Source organism: Heptranchias perlo, chromosome 20 (assembly GCF_035084215.1).
Source record: "Heptranchias perlo isolate sHepPer1 chromosome 20, sHepPer1.hap1, whole genome shotgun sequence".
NCBI classification, from domain to species: domain Eukaryota; kingdom Metazoa; phylum Chordata; class Chondrichthyes; order Hexanchiformes; family Hexanchidae; genus Heptranchias; species Heptranchias perlo.
Window position 1 is genome coordinate 18,540,902 of NC_090344.1, and position 27,361 is coordinate 18,568,262.

General features: G+C 47.0%; 1 protein-coding gene and 2 non-coding genes across 3 annotated transcripts; 1 reads left to right on the forward strand and 2 right to left on the reverse strand.

The window, feature by feature from the left end:
* Nucleotides 1-6,498: 6,498 nt before the first annotated feature.
* On the reverse strand, nt 6,499-8,879 carry LOC137335950 (zona pellucida sperm-binding protein 4-like). Its single transcript, XM_068001459.1, has 8 exons — nt 8,865-8,879; nt 8,694-8,791; nt 8,485-8,618; nt 8,215-8,404; nt 7,870-8,017; nt 7,643-7,715; nt 6,743-6,856; nt 6,499-6,668 (listed from the first exon to the last, which is right to left on the reverse strand). The coding sequence occupies exons 1-8, from the start codon at nt 8,877-8,879 to the stop codon at nt 6,520-6,522; spliced, it is 921 nt and encodes a 306-aa protein (XP_067857560.1). The 3' UTR covers nt 6,499-6,519.
* Nucleotides 8,880-16,238: 7,359 nt separating this feature from the next.
* Nucleotides 16,239-16,311, forward strand: trnav-cac (transfer RNA valine (anticodon CAC)). Its single transcript has one exon. It is a non-coding gene; the product is annotated as a tRNA-Val (tRNA).
* A 4,558-nt stretch (nt 16,312-20,869) lies between these two features.
* trnas-gcu (transfer RNA serine (anticodon GCU)) lies at nt 20,870-20,951 on the reverse strand. Its single transcript has one exon. It is a non-coding gene; the product is annotated as a tRNA-Ser (tRNA).
* Between the last annotated feature and the right edge of the window lie 6,410 nt (nt 20,952-27,361).

A 27,361-nucleotide genomic window follows, 5' to 3' on the forward strand; every position in this document is an offset into this window, starting at 1 on the left:
CTTGACTTCCTTGCCAACCTCCTCTTCGCTGCCCTTGCATATGGCCCCCTCTTCCCTGTCTACGGGAGGGACATTCCCTGCTCCAGTGGCCTAGCTGACCACAATTGAAACAGGCATCTGACCCTGTTTGTCTCCCTCCTCCTCTTTTCCCTTCAAAATTACGTCTCGGAGGAACGTAGGGTGGGCCATAGTTAGGGGCGGTTGGTCCGTTAGGGTGTGTATCGTACCCATACCCTTCTCCATTAACCCATCCTGGAACACAATACTGAGGCTCCATCTGATATCCTGTTCTGTCTGAGGTGCGTTTCGGCCCTTCCTTTTTCACCACATACTCAGTTTTAACTCTAACTTCGGCCTGACCTTCCTGGTGCTTATTATCCATCCAGTAGTATTTTACTGCACTATTCATCTGGCTGGAAGTATTCTCTGACCAGTCCATATTATTAGTCCTAATTGCTTGAGAAACCGGAATCGGTAGGCAGTTCAGTAGCATGGCGCAGTACTGTGGTGATTCTCTTCCCTCACGGTACGCTGTGTCTCCTGATTGATTCCGGTATACTTCCGAGAATCTTTCCAAATATTCATCTGCTCCTTCTCCCTTTTTAGGCCTGATGTTTAAGATCTTAGTTATGTCAATTGGTTTTTGTAGAGTAGCACTAAGGGCACCCAAAAGACGCTCCTGGCGCTCAACATCATTGTTTCGTATCTGTGCTACCAATGCGACATGAGTCCGGACATTCAATTGGTCCAGGAATTTGGTATGTTCAGCATGGGTTAAAACTTGCTGTATTAGCGACCATAAGTCCCTTGATTCTGCATTATAGACAGAAACGGTAGTCTTAAGGAATTCTATAAATGCGGTAGGTGACTTTCTCCTATCCGGCACCCCAGATAGAATGGCCATTATCTCGTTAGGTTTCCATGGACAGTACACATCTATCGTTCGGGAGTTGCCGGCTACTCCAACATTGTCTGGGTTTGGGTCAAAAGTAGGATTAGGCATCGGCCTCATTGGTAACTGACGAGGGGTCGGCTCATCCCTAGCTAGTGTCTCAGTAGTACGTTCTAAGTTTAGTGATGGCAAGTCGTCTCCTGACTCTTCAGTTTCTGCGTCTCTAAGTCCCTGACTGTCCAATCTCTGATCTCTCTGCTGACTTAAACTAAGTGGGCTGACTGAGAATTTAAATGTTGGAGCCAATAATTCCCTAGTTTTACTTCTAGTACGGGAAGCAACCGGGGTGACAGTTTGAGGCATTATCACAGGGGTCTGAACAGTCTGTACCGTAGGCCCTGAAGAATAGATATTACTGTACTCAGGAGGGGCACTAGGACCCTGGGGAGCTACACGGGACCTACAATTCCACTCATCCAAATCATCATCGTCTCCCCCAGCCAAGGCAAGGCCAATCATTGGATTACATAATCCACTTTTCTCAACCAGTTTGGGCTCGCCCGAAGTCTTTTCAGACCTCTTTTTAGAGCACTTTTCATGAGCACATTCTCCTTTTAGGACCTCTACGGACTTGACCACCCCTCCTTCAGTGAGTCCTATCCCTAACTTCAACGCATTATCCTGCCAACTTGCTAATAACGAAGCTTCTTTCAGTTCTTGACAGTACTGTCTCCATAAAGCAATTAAATCTTTGGCTACTTTATTTCCGTTATTTTTCCAAATTAATTCCTGTGCTTTTATGGCAGTATCTAGGTCTTTAACTCCTCCCAATGGCCATTGACCATTCCCCAGTTTTTTATTCAACCCGCCTGACAATTGTCTAAATTGTTTTGCCTTGTCCGGATATTTTTCACACAAAGTCTGTAAGGCACTCCCTGGTTCTGCAGAGGTATCCAGACAACTACCCATTCTATGTCCCGTTTTCCTTTACTCTTAGTCAACTAATTAATACAACCGTATTTGAACAGAATTCAAAGATGGACCTGACTCCTTGTGCCTCACAATCCCAAGTGCCTTTGGTCTCTACGCCCACTTCAGGGTCCTGACCTTCGCGTGGGGGATCTCCCCTCTTAACAACCGGTCGAAGGCTGCGCGTTGAGACAGGCACTTCCTCCCTTAGTCGATCAGCACAAGCAATCAGTTCCTGTTTGTACCCACTCACCAGGAACTCGAACTCTAACTCTCAGTGATAATTTTAATCACTGACTCAAGATTCTAGTTCGATCACTGACCTACCGCTTACAAGTTATTCCCTCAGTCCCTGTACTGACCCTCAGTGATATTCAACCATTGACCTCTTTCTGCTATTTCTGTGTATTCGCCAGACTGACCTGAATCTCGTAAAGACGCCACTCGAGTGTTAGCGATTGGACGATTCGTCGTCAGACTTAACAGATTTAGGAAAGCCGATATAGTAAAGAAAAGTTTACTCACACCGGGCGCGCCCTTCCCGTCCTCTGTGTCCAAGACAAACCGCCTCTTACTCCGCGAACTCTCGGTGAACGACCGTTGAAATCCCCGTAAGGGCCACCAAATGACGAACCGGATTCTTTCCCCTCAGTCTGGTTCAGCAAGAACTGATTCGAGTACACTGTAAAGTTCAAACAACTTTAATAGCAGATCTTAGTCTGTAGCTTCAATTCAGATTCCTGAGAGAATCCGAACGATTCTAACAGAATAAGGAGAGACAAAGACAAAAACTCATACCTTTATACAAATCCATAGAGGTTGGAACATCATTAACACAAAAGTCAACACCAATCATAAGCCGGGCACAGGCTACCATGCGGGGTTACATTATTTCCGGCCAATCATAGACAATCCATGTGCTGACCATGTTGCTATTAGACATCAAAGGGGTTACTTCCTCACTTTCCAACTTGGAAGGTTCTTCCCTGTTCCTTCTATTCCTTATCTCCCAACCTGGAATGTCTTTCAACTTTGGCTAAGCTCGTTCCCTATATTGATCTGCCATAAACATGGAGACATTCAGACCAGTCCTTGACTCACATCAAAGACCTATTATTGATAAGACAATGCAGGCCTGCTGACTAAGCAAACATATGGCCCAGCAGGAGGGCCAGGCCACTTGTATCAATCTCAGTTACTAACTAATTAACCCTTTCTAACCATTTTGCATTCTGCTTCTTTGCCACATAGGCATTTTAATATTTTACTAAAAACTGACCACGTAGGGATTCTCACAGCCACCAATATAACAGTTGCCGACTGTCAGTTTACTTCTCCAAAATGATTGGTTGAAGCTTGCAGGAGTAAAAATCTAACGAGCTGGTCTTCACTCTTCAACCAGCAACTGTGAAGTTAAGAGAAACGTCCTCGATTACAGCGCGGTGACAAGGCCAGTGTAAAGCTCAGTTAATATTATCGCCGAGTGTCGAGAGGGTGGATTTGAATGCCTGAGCGCCCGCACTGCGCATTTTCCAGATCTGCTTGGAGCACCAATCCCTTCAATTCTTCACTTGCAGGAACAGTTCGATTCTCGGTTTCTTTTCCCTGAGGCTTGGTGAAATTTCAAAAATTGATAGAGACCAATATCAAAGCTAACCTTGTCACCGACATGCTCACAGATGCAAAGCGGACACACTCTGCTTCAGTGAGATGAAAGCCCAGAGCGGTTTCAAGGTCGAATGCAATTGCAAGCAAAGCTCGTTCAATGAATGTGGAAGTCATTGAGGTGCCTTTAAGGTCCTGATTGTTTGAACTGAACTTCTTCCGAAAGCGTTTGAGATTCAGGTAGATTCAGATTTAGGGACTTCTTTTCCCTCTTTGCAGAAGTCAACCGCAACTAAAGATAAAAAGTCAAGGGCTAAATTGGGGATTCTACGGGATATGGACCTCGAATCGAGAATTGTACCCCAACCTCAACGAGCCCAGAAACAAGAACGTGTCCTTACATTAATGTGTGACGCTCACATTCTATGAGAGGTCTGTCTGTAAAATAAAAGGGCATTTTGAAGAGATATTCTGAGCAGTTCCGTATTGGACCCTGAACAAAGTACAAACACCGCACGATGTTTTTGCTGGTCAAATTCACGACACATCATAAATGCCACAAAAGCACCACCGGGAGCTGAATCTAGGACCGGAGTTCTTTAACCAACGAAGCCAATTCACGGGAACGCTTCTCACTTCCTCTCATTAATATTTGTGCTACACATTCTGTTAGGGGTGCAGACGGTTTTATCTTTGTCAATTTCATCGAAAATAAGTGCAAGAGTAGATCATTCTGCTCTGCCATTCAAAATGATCATGGCTGATCATCTAATTCAGTACCCTGTTCCCACTTATTCCCCACATCCCTTTAACATTAAGAAATATATCTATCTGCTTCTTGAATACGTCTAATGAATTGGCCTCCACTGCCTTCTGTGGTCGAGAATTCCACACGTTCACCACCCTCTGAGTGAAGAAATCTCTCATCTCGGTTCTAAATGACATACCTGTATCCTGAGACTGTGACCCATGGTTCTGGACTCCCCGCTATCGGGGACATCCTCCCTGCATCTAGTCTGTCTCGTCCTGTTAGAATTTTATATGTTTCGATGAGATCACCCCTCATTCTTCTAAACTCGAGCGAATATAGGCCTGGTCGACCCAATCTCTCCTCATCCGTCAGTGCTGCCATCCTCGGAACCAGTCTGCAAAACCTTCGTTACACTCCCTCCATGGCAATGACATCTTTCCTCAGATAAGGAGACCAAAACTGCACACAATACTCCAGATGGGGTCTCACCAAGGCCCCGTACAACTGCAGTAAGACATTCCCTGTTCCTGTACTCAAATCCTCTTGCATTGAACGCCAACATACCATTCGCCTTCCGAACTGCTTGCTGCATCTGAATGCTCGCTTTCAGCGACTGGTGTACAAGGACACTCAGGTCTCGTTGCACCTCTCCATTTTCCTAATCTATCACCATTCAGATAATAATCTGCCTTTCTGTTTTGACAAAAAAAGTAGATAACCTCACATTTATCCACGTTATACTGCATCTGCCATGTTCTTGCCCACTCACCCAACTTGTCCAAATAACATTGGACCCACTTTGCATCCTCCTCACAGCTCGCATTCCACCCCAGCTTTGTGTCGTCTGCAAACTTGGAAATGTTACATTCCGTTCCCTCATCCAAATCATTGACATATATTGTGAATAGCTAGGGCCCAAGCACTGATCCCGGCGGCACCCCACTGGTCACTGCCTGCCACCCGGGAAAAGACCCGTTTATTCCTGCTCTTTCCTGTCTGTCAACCAATTCTCAATCCAGGCCAGTCTATTCCCCGAATCCCATGTGCTTTAATATTGCACACGGTCCTCTTGTGTGGGACCTTATCAAAAGCCTTCTGAAAATCCACGTAGACCACATCCATTGGTTGTCACCTATCTATTCTACTAGTTACCTCCTCAAAAAACTCCAGTAGATTTGTTAAGCATGATTTCCCTTTCATAAACCGATGCTGACTTTATCAAATCCCATTAATGCCTTCTAATTGTTCTGTTAGCACATCTTTTAAAATAGACTCGAGCATTTTCCCCACGACTGATGAGGCTAACTGGTCTTCAATTCCCTGATTTTTCTCCCCCTCCTTTTAAAAAAAAAGTGCGGTTACATTTGCAACCCTCCAATCTGTAGGAACTGTTCCAGAGTATGGATGTTCAGTTCCCATCCTTGGTCACCCTGCAGCCATGTCTCCATAATCGTAACTTTTTCATACCCATTAATATCTGTGCTGTTAATTCATCGACCTTATTGCGAATGCTCCACGCATTAAGACAATGCCTTCAGACTGGTCTTGAAGATTGCTAGTTATCTAGTATTTTTTTTTTTGCACTATGGTCCTATTTGTTTTTTTGCTCTTGTTGTCTCTGCCTGCCACTATTGCGTCCTCCCTTTGTCTTGTTTCTATCCTTGTTTTCCCCTCCTGTCTCCCTGCTCAGGTTCCCATCCCCCTGCCATTCTAGTTTAAACCTTCCCCAACAGCACGAGCAAACTCCCCTGCGAGGACATCAGTCCTGGTCCGGCTCCGGTGTAACCCGTCCCACTTGTACAGGTCCCACCTTCTGCAGAACGGTCCCAATGTCCCATGAATTTAAATCCCTCCCTCCGACACCATCCCTGCAGCCACATATTCATCTGGTCTATTCTCCTGTTCCGATAGCCGGAGAGACCAGCAGCCAGTGGTCATGCGAGGAGAGCCCAACACTCGCCAGGCTTGGCAAATTGGTCAATCGATGCCGTCAGGGAAGAGCCAATTCCGGCGACATGTGCCCAGGACCAGTGTTAGAGGCAAGTGAACCAGTCATTCCTGACCGACACTATTTTGCTACAAACCCACCACAGCTTTGCCCTGGATCTCAATGCGAATCGTTGGGGGAGGGGGGGGGGGGGGGAGGCGGGAATTGTTTGCTGCAGCCGTGGGATTCCGCAAAAACAATTCTCAAACCAGATACCAAATTAACTCACTGCAAACAGTACAATCCAGCGAGCATTTGAAAGATAACGAGACCAGCAATGGTCTATAACAGGAGTTTATTATCCAACAGACACATCTACAGTTCCATGGAGCTGCACTCGGAGCCCACCCTGCGGCCCTGCTCCATTTTCCACATAGCAACAGTCCCGAACAACACGGCCACGGAGAGCAGCGCTACCCCAACCGCCAATCCAGGAACACGGGAGGGGGAATCAACAGCAGCATCTGTGGGGAAAAGCCAGGGTTAGATGGGCACCAGTCACTCCATCACGAGAGACAGGTGGAGCATCCTGCTTTACCTTTCTCATCCTGGTGGATCCGAGCAGCCAATCTCTCCTCACCTTCCAGGAAAAGGATGGGTCCATCAGCGGTCACCAAGGCCCCAGACCGGTTATCGGCGCTTCTTCGCCTCTCTGGGGGCGAAGGAGAACAAGAGACAAGAGTTGATGGTGAATAATTAAATCTACAGTTGTCTGCAAATCCTGAATCAAATGGCCTCATGCAAAAAACATCAGGGCCCTGGGTACCGGACAGAGTTTAGAGTTCAGGCTATAATTGCATCTGGTTCTCACCAAACCGATTCTCAGAAGGACGCACCAACTGAGCAGAGTTTGCAATTGCTGCTGCTACAATGGCCAGTCTGGTCTCCTGTGAAGGAGACAGTGTTTGATGCATTACTTTGACCCGCAGTTTCATGAGACCTTCAAATTGGCCAGGTGTCCGGCCCCGGGACATCCTTTCAGTTGCACCCTGAACTCCCGGTGTCAGAAAGATGACAATTAGATGCTGGTTAAATGTTCTCCAATGCCAATGGTGGACTACTCCGAACCGGATGCGGAACACACCCATGCCAACAATGGGAGGATTCTGCTCTTCAGCGGTCGGCAAGGAGGGCAGCTCAGCATCCGGGCAATTAGCAAGGAACCAGAAATACTTCATTCATCCCATTTCAAGGATCAGAGCATCCTTCACAATTACTGACCTGGTGCAAGATGTGCTCAGACCCGCTGCCCTAGATTGCCATTCTAAATGGAAACCTGCACCGAATGCAACTGGGAAAGTTCCCAGAACCGCCAGATTCAGGACACTCCTCCTGTGCCCAGTGTTCGGCCTCTTGCTGAGGGAGTCCCGTGTCCAGATGTCCCACACCCACCCCTCCCCATCAGGGTTTAGTTTCTAGTCAGATTACAGGTACTTACTGGGGCTGCAGGGAGCCGTGCAGTTCTCTCGAGTGGAAGGGTAGCAAACCTCAGCACTGCAGTGGAAATAAACCTGCAAAGCGACAGTGCAGTATGGTCAATCCCACAGCTCCCAGTCCGGAGATTAATGCTTCTACAGTCAACCGACCGACAGGGGCCTGCTCACTTAACACCCAGGGAACAAGTGATACCAAGTGACCGGGAAAGAAGCACTGAAGGAAACTCACCTCCCCGGACAGAGCACGGCCCGAAACTCGGTCCCAGAAAGCGAACGTGCTGACTACAAAACGATTATGGTGAGTTGGGAACCGCAAATGGGAATCAGCGTTTACCGGAAGGAGGCGGGTTTTGTAGTTATCACCAGCAAAGGGGCACCTGGAACAGAGACAAAGTGAGTCACACGATTATAGGTTGACATGAAACCAATTATACCAGCGTCTGGAACAAAATATCAACTTCGAAGGAATATTTCCCCAATCACTAACCCGGACTGAAGTAACGATTTCTGTATTATCCCCGCCCATGTCGCCCCCTCCCCAATTTGCCTCAAGCCCCCTCACTCGCTCCCTTACCTCTCCACCAGGAGGTCCCATCGGAGCCCCGAATACGGCTCGGCAGTGTGGGTCGCCCAGCAGTCATTGAGCAGCAGCACAAGGGACGGATCGTTCCTGTTCAGAACACGAACCTCCACAAACACGGGGTCCCGGAGCACACTCAGGATCGGGTAGTCACTGGCCACATACCAGCTCCGGTAGCCACCATCTGAAAAGCGAAACATGAAGGGTGGGCACTATTTGGAGAGAGCCTAAAGTTGGACACTACTATCAGCGAGCACTCGTTACCTTTCGCTATTCTCAGCTGCAGAAGCAGGATCCCGGCCTCAGTGGCAGGCAGTGGTGGAGAAAGGGTGTAAACTCTGGGCTTCACCTGCAGATCAGACTCCTGGCTTCCCTTGTAACTGCACCGGACATGGAGCCTGCAAGAGAACGGACACGGCTGGAGAATTAAGCTCCTCACTGTCTCTACCCGCTGAATGTGCTCCTATTCTCACCTGAAAGGGCTGTCCCGGGTCACCGATCCCAAAGCGCCATCCAAGATCTCAAACTCACCCAACACATCCGTTTCATACAGGACGTTCACGCCATCCAGCTACAAGAGACAGAAGACCATCAGTCCCGATCTGAGACATTGATGGGACTCCGAGCCCGCAATACCTACCCGCGGAGTAGCGCCACATTCAGTGACTGCGAACTGAAAGAGCACAGTGTCTGCAGAGGCCACGGTTGGACTGCACTCAGCTCCGTCTCCATCCTTCAGATGGAGGGTTGTTAGGTTTACAGGCGGCAGCGTCAAATCCTTGGAGATCGCGATCAGGACCCGCCCATCCTTGGTGCAGACTGCAAGAGAGGCAATGCAAGGCGGTTAGTTGCCCCACGGGGAGGGTCAAGGGAACCGTTACCGGGAGGGGGACAAACCCCATCCATGTTTCAGTTTCTATCCCACCCCATTATCTGTCTAATGGAAACCAGTGGACCAACTACAGCTCATCACCGCGCTGCTTGGATTTAAATTGCCCGCATCTCCGATAGAAATTAAATATCAAATCCAAATGGTCAGTGGCAGCAGCTCGTTCACTCTGCCCTTCCACCGTGTGATTCCCAAGTCATCGAGCAACAGTAGAATGATTCGAACTGCAGATATTGGGTCAAAGGGCGATTAACTATTGCCCTTTCTGTATCTGATTAACAGCCCCCCAATCCCACCATCAAATCTACTCTGCGGGATTGGAAGCTCCCAATCCCACCACCGGTTCTACTCTCCGGACTGGAAACGTTTGAATTCCCAACTGGCGTTGTAGGACAAGGAGAGAGATGAAACTGTCCAGGGAAACCGCGTGCAGCTGGATTGCGGGTGACCCTGGGAAGTCCTGGCCCAGAATATAGACGGACCAAGAATACACCCACCTGGCAAATTGTCCAGTGAATAGAAACACGGCGGCGCATCCCGATTCCCCGCATCGAAGCAGCAGCCTCTCTGCACACACTCACTAGCTTTAATGCCCGGAAATCCGCAGTCTTTGCGGTTTTTAGGAGACAACCAACATTTATCGGCGGGGAAAAGAAGAGAGGGCGGCTGAGCTGAACAGATTACAACAAATAACAAAACAAGAATCCCCCAACCCCTGCATTATAACAAGCGAACTCTCCTAAGTAAGTGATAAGAGAAAGCCGGCTTCCCCTTTTTATAGCAGCGCTGTTTAACCCGCAGTAACGGAATGTCCCAATCAGCATGAGGCAGAGTCCGTGGCCCACGAGCTCCCGAACATCAACCCGCATTCGCACGGCTCACACGGATGGGCCTGTTTTAAATGGCAGAATGAAGGTGAGACTGGGTCCGACGACAACTTTATTTCTTCATCACAACCAAACTGGAACCAAATCGCATTATTTGTTTTTTTTTTGCTTTTTTAGTCACCTTTATTTTTTAGAACCAACGTCACCTTTAATAGTTTATTAAAAATAGGCCCCATCTCCGTGTGACCGGTGGGAATGCGGGTTTTTCAATACTAATTAATAAACAGAGTGAAATCAATATGTTATTGTCCAGATACGGTACGGTAGCAGAGTGATGATGTTACTGAAATCGGAATCCAGCAGGCCTGGCTGAATAATTCTCCAAGTCATAAGTTCAAATCCCGCCACGGCAGCTGAGGAATTTAATTTCAATTAATTAAATAAAAGCTGGAATTAAAATACTGGTATCAGTAATGGGTTGCTATGAAACTACCGGATTGTCGTGAAAACACATTTGCTTCACGAATATCCTTCAAAGAAGGAAACCTGCCGTCCTGACCCGGTCTGGCCGAAATGTGACTCCAGACCCACAGCAATGTGGTTGATTCTTAATTGCCCTCTGAAATGGCCCAGCAAGCAACTCAGCTGTATAAATCCCGCTGAAAAAAAAGTCATAATAAGAATTAAACCGGACGGACCACTCGGCACGGGACACGACAAAGGTCAAAACAAGCCCAGCTACCCCGCTAAGCCCTCCTCACTAACATCTGGAGACTTGTGCCAAAATTGGGGGAGCTGTCACACAGACGAGTCAAGCAAGAGCCTGACACAGCCATGCTCACAGAATCATGCTTTTCAACCAACGTCCCAGATTCTTCCATCGCCATCCCTGGGTATGTCCTGTCCCACCGGCAGGACAGATCCGACCAGAGGTGGCGGTACAGTGATATACAGTCAGGAGGGAGTGGCCCTGGGAGTCCTCAACATTGAATCTGGACCCCATGAAAACTCATGGCATAAGGTCAAACATGGGCAAGGAAACCTCCTGCTGATTACCAGCTACCGTCCTCCCTCAGCTGATGATATCAGTTATCCTCCATGTTGAGCACCACTTGGAGGAAGCAATGAGGGTAGCAGGGGCACAGATTGTACTCTGGGTGGGAGACTTCAATGTCCACTACTGACCGAGCTGGTCGAGTCCTGAAGGATATAGCTGCGAGAGTGGGCCTGCGTTGGGTGTTGAGCGAACCAACACGAGGGAAAAATTACTTGACCTCGTCCTCACCAATCTACCTGTCGCAGATGCATCTGTTCCATGACACAACTGCACAGTCCTCGTGGTGACGAAGTCCCGTCTTCGCACTGAGGATACCATCCAACGTGTTGTGTGACACTACCATTGTGCTAAATGGGATAGATGCAGAACAGATCCAGCAGCTCAAAACTGGGCATCCATGAGTTGCTGTGGGCCATCAGCAGCAGCACAATCTGTAATCTCATGGATCGGCATATCCCTCACTCTACCATTGCCAACAAGCCAGTGGATCAACCCTGGTTCAATGAGGAGTGTAGAAGAGCATGCCAGGAGCAACTCCAGGCGTCCAAATGATGATGTGCCAACCTGGTGAAGCCATAACTCAGGACTACATGCATGCTAAACAGCGGAAGCAACATGCTATAGACAGAGCTAAGCGATTCCACAACCAACGGATCAGATCAAAGCTCTGCAGTCCTGCCACATCCAGTCGTGAATGGTGGTGGATAATTAAACAAGTCATGGGAGGAGTAGGCCCTGTAAACCTCCCCATCCTCAATGATGGCAGAGCCCAGCACGTGAGTGCAAAAGACAAGGCTGAAGCGTTTGCAACCATCTTCGGCCAGAAGTGCCGTGTGGATGATCCATCTGGGCCTCCTTCCGATATCTCCAAAATCACAGAAGCCAATCTTCAGCCAACTCGATTCACTCCACGTGATATCAAGGAACGGCTGGAGTGCACTGGATACAGCAAAGGCGATGGGCCCGGACAACATCCCGACTGTCCTGCTGAAGTCTTGTGCTCCAGAACTAGCCGCCCCTCTCGCCAAGCTGTTCCAGTACAGCTACAAGACGGGCATCTACCCGACAATGTGGAAAATTGCCCAGGTATGTCCTGTCCAAAAAAGCAGGACAAATCCAATCCGGCCAATTACCGCCCCATTAGTCTACTCTCGATCATCAGCAAAGTGATCGAAGGTGTCGTCGACAATGCTATTAAGCGGCACTTACTCACCAATAAACTGCTCACCGATGCTCGTTTGGGTTCCGCCAGGACCACTCAGCTCCAGACCTCACCACAGCCTTGGTCCAAACATGAACAAAAGAGCTGAATTCCAGAGGTGAGTTGAGAGGTACAGACCCTTGATATCAAGGCAGCATTTGACCGAGTGTGGCACCAAGGAACCCTAATAAAATTGAAGTCAATGCGAATCAGGGGGAAACTCTCGAGTGGCTGGATTTATACCTAGCACAAAGGAAGATGGGAGTGGTTGTTGGAGGCCAATCATCTCACCCCCAAGACATTGTTGCAGGAGTTCTTCAGGGCAGTGCATTAGGCCCAACCATCTTCAGCTGCTTCATCAATGACCTTCCTTCCATCATAATGTCAGAAATGGTGACGTTCGCTGATGATTGCACAGTGTTCAGTTCCATTCGCAATCCCTCAAATAATGAAGCAGTCCGAGCCCGCATTCAGCAAGACCTCGACAACATCCAGGCTTGGGCTGATAAGTGCCAAGTAACATTGGCGCCAGACAAGTGCCAGGCAATGACCATCTCCAACAAGAGAGAGTCGAACCACCTCCCCTTGACATTAAACGGCATTAACATCGCCGAATCCCCCATCATCAACATCCTTGGTTCACCATTGATCAGAAACTTAACTGGACCATCCATATAAATAGTGCAGCTACAAGAGCAGGTCAGAGGCTGAGTATTCTGCGGCGAGTGACTCACCTCCTGATTCCCAAAGCCTTTCCCCATATACAAGGGACAAGTCAGGAGTGTGATGGAATACTGTCCACTGGCCTGCATGAGTGGAGCTCCAACAACACTCAAGAAGCTCGACACCATCCAGGACAAAGCCGCCCGCTTGATTGGCACCCATCCACCACCCGAAACATTCACTCCCTTCACCACCGACCCACAGTGGCTGCAGTGTGTACAATCTTTGGGATGCACTGCAGCAATTCGCCAAGGCTTCTTCGACAGCACCTCCCAAACCTACGACCTTTTCCTCCAAGAATGACAATAGCAGCAGGCAGATGGGAACAATACCACCTGCACGTTCCTCTCCAAGTCACACACCATCCCGACCTCGAAATATATCGCCGTTCCTTCATCACTGCTGGGTGAAAATACTGGAACTCCCTACCTAACAGCAGTGTGGGAGAACCTTCACCACACGGACTGCAGCGGTTCAAGAAAGCGGCTCACCACCACCACTCAAGGGTGATTAGGGATGGGCATCAAATGCTGGCCTCGCCAGCGACGCCCACATCCCATGAACGAATATATATTAAAATACTTAAATACTGTGGCTACAATAGCAGGTCAGAGGCTGGGCATTCTACGGCGAGTGACTCAGCTCATGACTCTCCAAAATCTTTCTACCATCTACAAGGCACAAGTCAGGACTGTGATGGAATACCCTCCACATGCCTGGACGAATGCATCTTCAACAACAATCAAGAAGCTAGGCACCATCCAGGACAAAGCAGCCCGATTAATTGGCACCCCATCCACCATCTTTAACATTCACTCCCTCCAGCGCACCGTGGCTGCAGTGTGTACCATCTACAAGATGCACTGTAGCAATGCAATTCGCCAAGGCTTCTTCGACAGCACCACCCAAACCCACGACCTCTACCAGCTAGAAGGACAAGAGCAGCAGGCGCATGGGAACAACACCACCTGCACGTTCCCCTCCAAGTCACAAACCATGCTCACGTGACGCTGGGTCAAAATCCTAGAACTCCCTGCCGAACAGCACTGTGGGAGAACCTTCAGCACACGGACTTCAGCGGTTCATGAAGGCGGCTCACCGCCACCTTCTCAAGGCAAATTAGGGATACACAATAAATGCTGGCATTGCCAGCGACGGTCACTTCCCATGAAATCATAGATTTCGGAGAAAGGTTGCAGCACGGAAGTTGGCCATTCGGCTCCATATAACAGCAATCCAGCTCGTCCCACTCCCCCACCGTTTCCCCGAAGCCGTGCAATTCTTTTCCTTTCAATTAATTATCCATTTCCCTTTTGAAGGCCATGATTGAATCTGCCTCCACCACCCCCTCGGGCAGTGCATTCCAGGTCCTAACCATTCGCTGTGTAAAGAAGTTTTTCCTCATTTCACCTTTGGTTCTTTTGCCAGTCACCTGAAATCTATGTCCTCTGTTTCTTGACTCTTCAGCCAATGAGAACAGTTTCTCTCCATCTATTCTGTCTGGACCCATCATCATTTTGAATACCTTGATTAATTCTCCTCGCAACCGTCTCTGTTCCAAGGAGAACAACGCAACTTCTCCAGTCTATCCAAGTAACTGAAGTCCCTCATCCCTGGAATAATTCCAGTAAATCTCTTCTGCACCCTCTCGAAGGCCTTCACATTTTTCCTAAAGTGCGGTGCACAGAACTGGACACAATACTCCAGTTGTGGCCGAATCAGTGTTTGATAAAGGTTCCTCATAACGTCCATGCTTTTTTACTCTATGCCTCTATTTATAAAGCCCAGGATCCCGTATGATTTTTAACGGCTTTCTCAACCTGCTCTGCCACCTTCAAAGATTTGTGCACATAAACCCCCAGAACTCTCTGAACCTGTGCCCCTTTTAGATTTGTGCCCTCTAGTTTATATTGCCTCTCCTCGTTCTTCCTACCGAAATGTATCACTATGCATGTTTTGCGTTAAATTTCATCTGCCATGTGTCCGCCATGCAGCCAGTCTGTCTTTCACCTCTTGAGGTGTATCACTATCCTTCACAGTGTTTACCGCCATTCCAAATTTTCTGTCATCTGCAAATTTTGAAGTTGTGCCCAGTACACCCAAGTCCAAGTCATTAATATATATGAAGAAAAACAGTGGTCCCATCACTAACCCATGGGGAACAACACTGTACACCTCCCTCCAGTCCACAAAACAACCGCTCACCACTACTTTCTGTTTCCTGTCCCTTAGCCAATTCTGTATCCATGTTTCTATTGCCCCCTTGATCCATGGGCCGCAATCTTACTGATAAGCCTACAGTGGGGCACTTTATTAAATGCCTTTTCAAAGTCCATATACACCGTATCAACTGTATTGCCTTCATCTACCCTCTCTGTTATCTCATCAAAATATTCCATCAGGTTAGTTAAACTCGTTTTGCCTTTAACTAATCCGCGCTGGCTTTCCCTAATCAATCCACACTCGTGCAAGTGACTGTTAATTCTGTCCCGGATTATCGTTTCTAAAAGTTTCCCCAACACTGAGGTTACCTGACTGGCCTCTTGTTGCTGGGTTCACCCTTGCACTCTTTCTTGAACAAGGGTGTAACATTTGCAATTCTCCGCTCCTCTGCACCACCGCCGTATCTTTGGATATTTGGATGATTATGGCCAGTACCTCTGCAATTTCCCCTCTTACTTATATCAGCAACCTAAGATGCATCCCATCCGGATCGGGTGACGTATCTACTAGAAGTGCAGATAGCCTTTCAAGTACCTCTTCTTTATCAATGTTTAGCCCATCTGGTATCTCAACTATATCTTCCTATATTAAGACTCAGGCAGCATCTTCATCCTTGGTAAAGACATATGCAGAGTATTCATTTAGTGCCAACCCCTCTGCCTCCATGTGCAGATCTCCTTTATGGTCCCTGATCAGAGTAGCGCTCTTACTACCCGTTTAATGTTTACATGCCTGTGGAAGTCTTTTGGATTCCCTTTTATGTAGGCCTCCAGTCTATTCTTATACTCTCTCTTTGACCCTCTTATTTCCTCTTTCACATCCCCTCTGAACTTTCTATATTCTGCCTGGTGAATGAATACATTAAAAAAAAGTTAGGATTTCCGTCAGCCTGAAACAAAAAGTTATTAGTTGATTAATGGCGATTTGAACAACTATTCGTCTTTTTTCAGAGTTTAATGAGTATTGCGAAATTAATACAGTGAACTATTTTGCAGAAGTTAATCCTCTGAACGGGAAAGGGACCCGTCTCCCACACTGAGAGCATTTGCAGACGGCAGCTATCTTCTGAGGGCTTCCTATACGATCGTGTGTAACAGCTTTTCTGTCGTGTAGTGGTTATCACGTTCGCCTCACACGCGAAAGGTCCCCGGTTCAAAACCGGGCAGAAACATTTTGAAAACGTTACCCACTAAAAAACAATAAGTGTGAAAAAAGCAAGAATTCAGTCTGTGGTGAAATGTGAATAAAATACCACACCTCACAGAACAGGTATATTTTCCATTCTCTGTATCGTTCAATACAAACTCAAACTCTACACATATACAGACAGTGTTTCACACTCACTCACGTTTCCTGCACTGACGGTGCAGAAAGCCCCTCTCAAAGCTGCACATTGCGAATAATTTAAGCTGATTTGTGAGAGATCATTGAAGGCTCCTGAAGTGCAGCCTCGGTTAATAACCACAGTTATAGATAGCATTGCGGCCGCGGCAACACACATCAGTTTTTCGATGTTTGATGTTCCCCAGCTCCCGGATTGATTGAGGCCACGACAGAAACAACATTAAGCCCCTCTTTCGGCCCCGCTCTCTCCAATCACACGTTGCTGGCGGGAAGCTGCAATTCCCGCTCCAGACAGCGCATTAGTGCCCATCCCTGGGAAACAAGACACCACCGAAGCTTTGACAACACATCGCAGGCATCGTCTGTCCCGGAGCTGTTGCTCAGCAACAAAGGCAGAACTTACCAGCTGTTTCAAAATTTATAGCTTGAACTCTGGACTCTGATATCACTACCCGCTTTAAAAGTGTGTTGCTTTAACGAGTGATCTCCCCAGGCTCGCTAGTCGTTAAGTTCCTATCTTAAATATTCATAAGAGGACTCTGAATTATCCCTCGAAGACGTCGAACAGGGGGGAGGGTCCCTGTTATAAAATTCTCAGTCACGTGTTGAGGGGAATCCTTGATTTTGTTGAACATGATCTTAGAAACATGGACAGCGAACTCTTGTTTGTGCCAAATGACTTGTCATTCGTTAGCACCAATTAAAATAACACTTTACCAATTGGCCCAAAAGCTGAACTTGTCCCACACGGGAGCTGGAAAAGGCCTCTCGACCTTTCAGTCTATTAACATCTGAAAGCTGAAGAATTTCACCCGTTACACAGTGACACCAGGCAGCATATTTCCCTTCAAAATTTGCCCCACACGAAAATTGCAACCGATGAATATCCGCTTGACGAACAGAATAATCGTATGTTTGGTTCCTTCGATTTAAAGATCTCATCACGGCCCCTTTGCCATATCAGCTGACGCTGAGATCCCCCTCTCCCTCGAAAACAACGAAACTCGCATCTGCTCAAGCAAGACGGAAGGCCAGAGGAACCCAAGTGCCCACACGGGAACATTAAGAAGTCGATGCATCATGGAACTTACCAGTTGTACTTTGAACTCCGGTTAAAATGCTCGCAGTGAAATGTTTGATTGTTGAAGGTGAGACTCGAACTCACAACCTATGCATTTCCAGAGCCCATGCTGCTGATAAAAGTACCAAAGTATCAGTGTTTCTGTCAAACAGCTTGATTTTCGGTCTCTCAATGATCGCTTCGGGATCTTAATCAAAGAGATCCATTTGGAATCCGATCTGAACGAACATGCCGTTTGCAGCTGCGGTGGCCGAGTGTTTAAAGCGTTGGACTCAAAATTCAATTGAGGTTTTCCTGCGCAGGTTTGAATTCTGCTCGCAGAGCTTCTGTTTCAAGATCACTTCAGTGCTGAAATAGGTTAATTGGAGTTAATTGACCGCATTTATCTCTCTCCCAGAATGAGAGATTCCACAGCGTGGCCGGTGCTTTTAATTAGTGTCGGATATTCTCTTGCAAGATTTCAAGACCCGAGAAGGAATCTCTCCCAATCTGTAACTTAAATTCTGCTAGTTTGCAAAACCTGACATTTTTACTCTTTATTTTCTTTGTCTGCATCTCTCTCTCTCTCCCTGTCTCTGTCTCTTGTCTCTCTGTTTTGTCCCGATGGACTTCTTAGGCTTCCTTGAACGGCGACAGCTGATCTCACCAGCAACAATAGCAGAGAATGTGAAAGGAAAAAAAAGACTGAGACAGTAGTAAAAGGAAAGGTGCAACCCAGCTGATAAATTGGTAGCTAATGTATCCACATTCATGGATCTTCACTCTCATAGTGAATGAAAGCAGCAATTTGAGTAAAGTGTACTTATGGTGGAGTGTAAACTATGACGATGCCGAGACAGACGACAATGTCGTTTCAGAGTAATTCATTCTGTAAAGTGTTACTTGATAATACAAGTCGTACATTCAAAACAAATTTGATATTTTTGATATGATACAATTAGTGTAGAACTTGACATTGTACAAGAAAGCGGGATTGTGTAGACAGAGCCTTCTGAAAGGATGGCGGATCGGCTGCGTGCAGCGAAATTTTACAGTGGTTGCACGGCTCTGTTGCCAGTTTGTCTTTGGGTCTGATTCTCGCTCAGGGAGTTTCATTGGTTCAAATCCCGGATGAGCCTCGTTGTGTCCCCATTTTTAGTCAAAAATCACCAGTTGGCTTCTCACATCTTTTCAGCGGTGCAGAAGGCAGGTTTGACTTATCTCCAGCAGAGTATGTTTGCTCACCAGAGGACAGAATGCAAAGGGTTTGTCCACGCAACACACAGAGACGAAATGAAGATAATCTTTCAAGAAGTTGGACAGATTGAAGCCGGCACATGAATTTATCCCAATTCAGGCGATCTCAAGGGCACAGAATACAAAAGGTAAAGGATGCTGCATTGTCCTGGAAACAAACTCATGGTTTACCGCCGGAAGGCAAGGGTTCCACAATGAACCACCAATGCACACACGGCTGCAGACTGCACGTGTAACGTTGGATACATGTCTGGAACATGCAGTCTGGCAGAATTCCTGTGACTGAATAAGTAGGTCAAACATGGACTTGAAATTCACGGGGGGTTCAAAACCAGTTCATACTGCTACTGTAAACAATGGTTAAATAAATAAGAGCTGTAATTACCAAGCGGTGCTTGTTTCTCCCAGAAATAACAATATTATCCAGCCATATGTCCACCTCCAAGATTTAATATAAGATATATGATTTGAGAACCTCTTATTCACTCACTCACCTGACGAAGGGGATAATCTCCGAAAGCTTGTGATTTTAAAATAAAATTGTTGGACTATAACCTGGTCTTGTAAGATTCCTTACAAGATTTCACGATATGCGACGAATTGCCTTTAAGCTGCACCTTAAATTCTGTTCAATCACAGAATTTGGAGATTTATACTATTTTTCTTTGCATGTATCTCTCTATCTCTGTCTGCGTTTCTTCTCTCTCTGTGTTTCCCCCTGATGGACTTATCCGGCTTCTTTGAACAGCCAGGTCTGGAAACCCAGGCGTTCCAGAAGGGTTTCTGGAACGCCCGGGTTTCCAGAATGTCAGATCTTCAGTCCATTTGTTGGATTTCGACGGGATGAGCTTTGCGATTTTCGTCTCCGTTTAAGGAAAATATAAACCCAGATGGGTTTTCACCTCCTCGGGTCCCGTCACCTTCTGGTAATGGGAATGAACCCGATCTCGCACTCGGTCTTAATATGTGTATTCTCATTGCTTAACAATAAAATTACGGGGTTACAGTTATTTTGAGGACACATTTTAGAAATTAACACATAACAGACTTATTCGAAAACTAGAAGCACGTGGGATTAAAGGACCGGTGTTAACGTGAGCACGTAATTAGCTAAAGGATAGGAGGCAGAGAGCAGTGGTGAACGGATGTTTTTCTGACTGGAGAGAAATATGCAGTGGGATCCCCCAGGGGTCGGTATTAGGACTATTGCTTTTCTTGTTATATATACATGACTTGGAGGTAGGAATAGGGAGTACAGTTTCGAAGTTTGCGGATGATACAAAACTTGGCAACGTAGAAAATAGTGAGGAAGATAGCAGCAGACTTCAGGAGAACAGAGGCAGACTGGTGAAATGGGCAGTCACGTGACAGATTTAACGCCGATCAGTGTGAAGTGATGCACTTTTGGAAGAAGAACAAGAAGAGGCAGTATAATCGAAATGGAACAATTTATGGGGGGTTCCAAGAGCAGAGGGACCTGGGGGAGCATATTCACAAAACAGGGAAAGTTGATAAGATAGTTAAACAAGCGTATGGGATATTTGGCTTTGTAAATGGGGGCATTGAATTTAAATACAAGGAAGTCACACTAAACCTTTACAAACAACTGGTTAGGCCTCAGCTGGAATGTATATTACACTTCTGGGCAACATATTATAAGAAGGATGAAAAGGGATTGAAGAGGATTCAGAGCAGGTTGGCCTGGATGATACCAGGGATGAGGAACTTTAGTTATTTGGAGAGATTGGAGAAGCTGAGATTATTCTCCTCACAGCAGAGAAGATTAACGGGAGACCTAATAGAGGTATTCAAAATAATGAGGAGTTTTGAAAGAGCAAGTGTTTCCTCTGGCAAGTGGGTCGCTAACCAAAGGTCATAGATTTAAAATATTTGGCAAAATAACTAGAGAGGAATCTAAAAGATTTTTTTTCACACAGAGGGTTTGTTAAGATCAGGAACTGTGGTTGGAACTGTTGCTGATTTCAGCAAACAATGCAAAAACCTCCGTCTGCAGTTTCGAGAAGGGATCCGACTTTCTGGATGAAATAAACAAGATTAAATACATCACCGACGAGGATGGGATTCGAACCCACGCGTGCAGAGCACAATGGATTAGCAGTCCATCGCCTTAACCACTCGGCCACCTCGTCGCATGCGCAAACTTGCGAAAGCTCCTTTATTCAAAATGAAAATACTGGCTGTGTTGCCAAACTGAAATAAAAAAGGAAATGCTGGATATCCTCAACAGGTCAGGCAGAATCTTTAGATATCGATACAGAGATAACATTTCATATCGGTGACCATCACATGAGTATGCTATTATAATCCTGACTTGCGCCTTGTGGGATGGCTTTGGGGAGTCAGGAGGTGAGTCACTCGGCGCAGAATATCCAGCCTCTGACCTGCTCTTGTCGCCACAGCATTTAGGTGTCTGGTCCAGTTAACTTTCTGGTTCATGGTGACCACCAGGATGTTGATTCTGTGGGATTCCTGGAACGATTCCAGGAATGAGGGGCTTTAGTTTCATGGATAGACTGGAGAAGCTGGGGTTATTCTCCTTGGAATAGAGACGGTTGCGAGGATATTTAATAGAGGTATTCAAAATCATGAAGGATCTGGACAGAGTAGATGGACAGAAACTGTTCCCATTGGCGGAAGGGTCAAGGACCAGAGCAATTAAGGTGTTTGGCAAAAGAGCCAAAGGTGACATCAGGAAAAACTTTTCGACACGGCGAGTGTTTAGGATCTGGAATGCACCGCCCGAGGGGGTGGTGGAGGCAGATTCAATCATGGCCTTCAACAGGGAACTGGATAAGTATTTGAAACGAGAAAAAAAATACAGGGATACAGGGAAATGGCGCGGTGGGGCGGTGGGGTCCAGCTGGATTGCTCTTGCAGAGAGCCGGTACAGACTCGATGTGCCGAATGGCCTCTTTCCATGCTGAAACCTTTCAATGATTCTATTCTATGTGCAGGGGGCGATGCAAAGCGACCGGAGCATGACGTAAATCGACCTGCTCATGTCCATTCCCTGATAATAAATCCTAGTGTGATGCAAAGAAGAAATACATAATTATGGTCCATATCTTTCATCTTCTGCTCACCATAAGAGGTACTTCGTTTACCAGGGGGCCATTGCGCACTTTGATTGATACTTCACCTGGATCACCCCTTACACTCCCAACACCTCCGTGCAAGAAACATTTTGGGTGGCAATTCAGACTTTGCTGATTTGTGCAAACAGATGTGAGACAGCAATGCGGAAACGCACTTCTTTGGAAAGAAGATTTTTAGGTGAGGCGGCCAAAATAAACAGCTCGACTAATTGTGGTCGAGGTGAGATTCCAACCAACATAATCGAAAAATTGGCTCCAGCATCTCAGACAGATAAGCTACTCTCCAACATACCAGTCTGCCCATTTCTGATGAAAAAGTTCAAAGGGCTGAAACCTGACCTCTGGTTCTTTCTCCACAGGCGCTGCCTGACCTGCTGAGTGTTTCCAGCATTTTCTGGTTTCATTTTTGTAATTTCACAATGGCTGTTTTCCTGAAAACACCCAATTTGACCCAAGAACAAAGCTCACACTTCACTTTCCCCACGCGCTTTGAGGTCTGTCGTTTCTGAACAAAATCCCTTCCGCGCCGAACATTCAAAGGACCTTTCGCTCACGGCCAACCTCCTGTAATCGACAAATTTTCACCATTACCGCTCTTCTCATTTCTCCTCATTCCTTTTCAATCGGACATTTCCACAGACCTATTAAGATCAAGCGGAACATTTCCAACCTGACTGCACCGCTCAGATTGCCAAAAGTGCACCTTTCAGCCGTCATTCGCAGCTATGGAGCGCCGCCCGTCTCTCCCGCTCATCAACTGCTTGGCGAAAAGCGCCAACGACCATGAAAACAAAACCCAGTTCTTCAGTTAACATCCCTCGTGTTACAAGAAACCCCATGGAAATTTCACGGAAAAGTATGCCGCTGTCCTTCCGAATGCCAGCCCTGCTTTCTTAGTGCTTGTCTCTGGAACAGTCACGCAGATCGAAATGTATCGATTGGTTTCAAGGCACAAATGAACATTGGTGTGAACGGAACATGTGCCCCCGAGAAACAGCGGTCGATGTGGAGCAAACTTAAAGGCGTAAGAATGTGAAAGTGAATGTTAGAGTGGGCAAGGCCACAGTAAAATCTCAATGAAATGGACCATGATTGTGGAAGGAAGAAAAATCTGGAAGAAGCGGCGGGTCTGAATTTTGGATCATCCAGCAGAGACACATGAGGGAATAAAAACAGGATACAGATAAAGGTGCTGGAGGCAGATAGAAAAAGCACGAAATAAGAGGAATGAAAAGGGAGTGACTTGGTGGAGCGCGAAGAGATACAGTAGCATAATGGTTATGTTAATGGCTAATAAGACAGAGACCTGGACTCATAATCCGGGGTCACGAGTTCATAATCCCGCCATGACAGCTGGAGAATTTCAATTCAATTAATGAAAAATAAAACCTGGAATTAAAATACCAGTATCAGTAATGGTGGCCATGAAACGACCGCATTGTTATAAAAACCCATCTGGTTTACTCATGCCCTTCAGGGAAGGAAACCTGCCGTCCTTACCCAGTCGGGCCGATATGTAACTCCAGACCCACAGCCACCAATGTGGTTGATTCCTAATTGCCCTCTAAAATGGCCAAGCAAGCCACTCAGTTGTAAAATCTCCATTAAAAAAAGTCATAATAAAACCGGACGGGCCACAAGGCACCGGACACGACAAAGGCTCAAATCAAGCCTAGTCGACCCTGCAAAGTCCTCCTCACGAACATCTGGGGACTTGTGCCAAAATTGGGAGAGCTGTTCCACAGACTTGTCAAGCAACAGCCTGACATAGCCATACTCACAGAATCATACCTTTCAGCCAAAATCCGCAGACTCTTCCATCACCATCCCTGGGTATGTTCTGTCCCACCGGCAGGACAGACGGACCAGACAGTGGCGGAACAGTGATATGCAGTCAGGATGGGAGTGCTCAGCATTGACTGTGGACCTCATGGCATCAGGTCAAACATGGGCAAGTGAAACCACCTACTGACAAGCCCTCAGCAGCTGATATCAGTCCTCCTCCATGTTGAACACCACTTGGAGGAAGCACTGAGGGTAGCTGGGAGACTTCAATGTACACCACCAAAGGTGGCTCGGTAGCACCACTACTCGCCGAGGCCTGAAGTGCATTGCTGAATGAATCAACACGAGGGAAAAACCAACTTGACCTCGGCCTCACCAATCGACGTGTCGCAAATGCAACTGTCCATGACAGTATTGGTAGGAGTGACCACTGCACAGTCCTGGTGGAGACGAAGTCCTGTCTTCGCATTGAGGATACCATCCAACGTGTTGTGTGGCACTACCACCGTGCTAAATGGGATAGATTCATAACAGATCCAGCAGCTCAAAACTGGGCATTCCATGAGGTGCTGTGTGGCCTTCCTGCAGCAGCATAATTGTATTCCAGCACAATCTGTAACTTCTTCGCCCGGCATATTCCTCACTCTGCCAACAAGCCAGGGAATCAATCCGGGTACAATGAGGAGTTTGGAAGAGCATGCCAGAAGCAGCACCAGGCGTACCTAAAAATGAGGTGCCAACCTGGTGAAGCTACAACTCAGGACAAAATGCATGCTAAACATGCTATAGATTAGAGCAAAGCGAATCCACAACCAACGGATCAGATCAAAGCTCTGCAGTCCTGCCACAGCCAATCGTGAATGGTGGTGGACAATTAAACAACTAACGGGAGGAGGAGGCTCTGTGAACTCTGTGGACATCCCCATACTTAAGTGATGGACGAGTCCAGCACGTGAGTGCAAAAGACAAGGCTGTAAGCGTTTGCAGCCAGAAGTGCCGAGTGGATGAATCCAACACGGCCTCCTCCCCATATTCATAGCAGCCAGTCATCAACCAATTCGATTCACTCCACGTGAGATCAAGAAACGGCTAAATGCACTGGATAAAGCAAAGGCTGTGGGCCCCGACAACATTCCGGCGGTAGTACTGAGGTCTTGTGCTCCAGAACTAGCTGCGCCGCTAGCCAAGCTGTTTCAGTTCGGCTAAAACACTGGCACCTACCTGACAATGTGGAAAATTGCCCAGGTATGTCCTGTCAACAAAAAGCAGGACAAATCCAATCTGGCCAATTACTGCCCCATCAGTCGACTCTCAATCATCAGCAAAGTGATGGAAGGTGTCGTTGACAGTGCTATCAATCGGCACTTACTCACCAATAACCTGTTCAACGATGCTCAGTTTGATTCCGCCAGGACCACTCGGCCCCAGACCTCATTACAGTCTTGGTCCAAACATGGACAAAAGAGCTGAATTCCAGAGGTGAGGTGAGAGTGACTGCCCTTGACATCAAGGCAGCATTTGACCGAGTGTGACACGAAGAAGCCCTAGTAAAATTGAAGTCAATGGGAATCAGGGGAAAACTCTCCAGTGGCTCACACAAAGGAAGATGGTAGTGGTTGTTGGAGGCCAATCATCTCAGCCCCAGGTCATTGCTGCAGGAGTTCCTCAGGGCAGTGTCCTCGGCCCAACCATCTTCAGCTGCTTCATCAATGACATTCCCGCCATCATAAGGTCAGAAATGGGGATGTTCGCTGATGATTGCACAGTGTTCAGTTCCATTCGCAACCCCTCAAATAACGAAGCAGTCCGAGCCCGCATGCAGCAAGACCTGGACAACATCCAGGCTTGGGATGACAAGTGGCAAGTAACATTCGCGCCAGTCAAGTGCCTGGCAATGACCATCTCCAACAAGAGAGAGTCCAGCCACCTCCCCTTGACGTTCAACGGCATTACCATCGCCGAATCCCCCACCATTAACATCCTGGCGGTCACTATTGACCAGAAAATTTACTGGACCAGCCATGTAAATGCTGTGGCGACGAGATGCTGGGTATTCTGCGGAGAGTGACTCACCTCCTGACTCCCCAAAGCCTTTCCGCCGTCTACAAGGCTAAGGTCTGGAGTATAATGGAATACTCTCCCCTTGCCTGGATGAGTGCAGCTCCAACAACACTCAAGAAGCTCGACACCATCCAGGACAAAGCAGCCCCCTTGAATGGCACCCGAGCCACCACCCTAAACATTCACTCCCTTCACCACCTGCGCACAGTGGCTGCAGTGTGTACCATCCACGGGATACACTGCAGCAACTCGCCAAGGCTTCTTCGACAGCACCTCCAAAACCGACGACCTCTACCACCAAGAAGGACAAGAGCAGCAGGCACATGGGCAACAAAACCACCTGCACGTTCCCCTCCAAGTCACACACCATCCCGACTTGGAAATATATCGCCGTTCCTTTATCGTCGTTTGGTCAAAATCCTGGAATTCCATTCCTAACAGCACTTTGGGAGAACCTTCACCACACGGACTGCAGCGGTTCAAGAAGTCGGCTCACCACCACATTCTCAAGGGGCAATTAGGGATGGGCAATAAATGCCGGCCTCGCCAGCGACGCCCACATCCAGTGAACGAAGAAAACATAAATGTGAAGACATTGGCTGCAGCAGCGGGGTTGCACTTTTTATTTTCCGACTGTCTCAATCTTTCTTTATTAACTGGACAAATCAAATTGGGCAGGGCAGCCTTGAGGAAGAGTTTATTGAGTGTATTAGGGATGGATTTCTTGAGCAGTATGTAACTGATCCAACAAGGGGCCAAGCAACCTTGGACCTGGTCCTGTGTAATGAGCCAGGATTAATTATTAATGTCCTAGTTAAGGATCGCCTTGGAATGAGTGACCATAACATGGTTACATTCCATATCGAATTAGAGGATGAGAAGATTGGTTCTCAAACAAACGTACTGAGCTTGAATAAAGGAGACTATGATGGTATGAGAGCGGAATTGATTAAAGTGGACTGGGAAAATAGATTAAAGGGTAAGACGGTACATGAGCAGTGGTGTTCATTCCAGGAGTTATTTTACAACTTTCAAAAAAAAAATATTCCACTGAGGAAAAAAGGGTGTAAAAGAAATGACAGCCATCCGTGGCTAAGTAAAGAAATTAAGGACAGTATCCGACTAAAAACAAGGACATATAAGGTAGCCAAACTTAGTGGGAGGATAGAAGATTGGGAAGTCTTCAAAATACAGCAAAAAGTAACGAAAGGATTGATTATGAAAGGGAAGATAGATTATGAAAATAAATTAGCAAAAAATATAAAAACAGATAGCAAGAGTTTCTATAGTTATATAAAAAGAAAAAAGGGTGGCAAAGGTAAACGTCGGTCCCTTTCGAGGATGAGAACGGGAAATTAATGGTGGGAAACATGGAAACGGCAAAAATGCTGAACAAATATTTTGTTTCAATCTTTACGGTAGAGGACACTAAGAATATCCCAACACTGGACAAACAGGGGGCTCGAGGGGGGGAGGAGCTGAATACGATTAAAATCGCGAAGGAATTGGTACTCAGTAAAATAATGGGACTGAAGGCGGATAAATCCCCTGGACTTGATGGCTTACATCCGAGGGTCTTGAGGGAAGTGGCAGTAGGG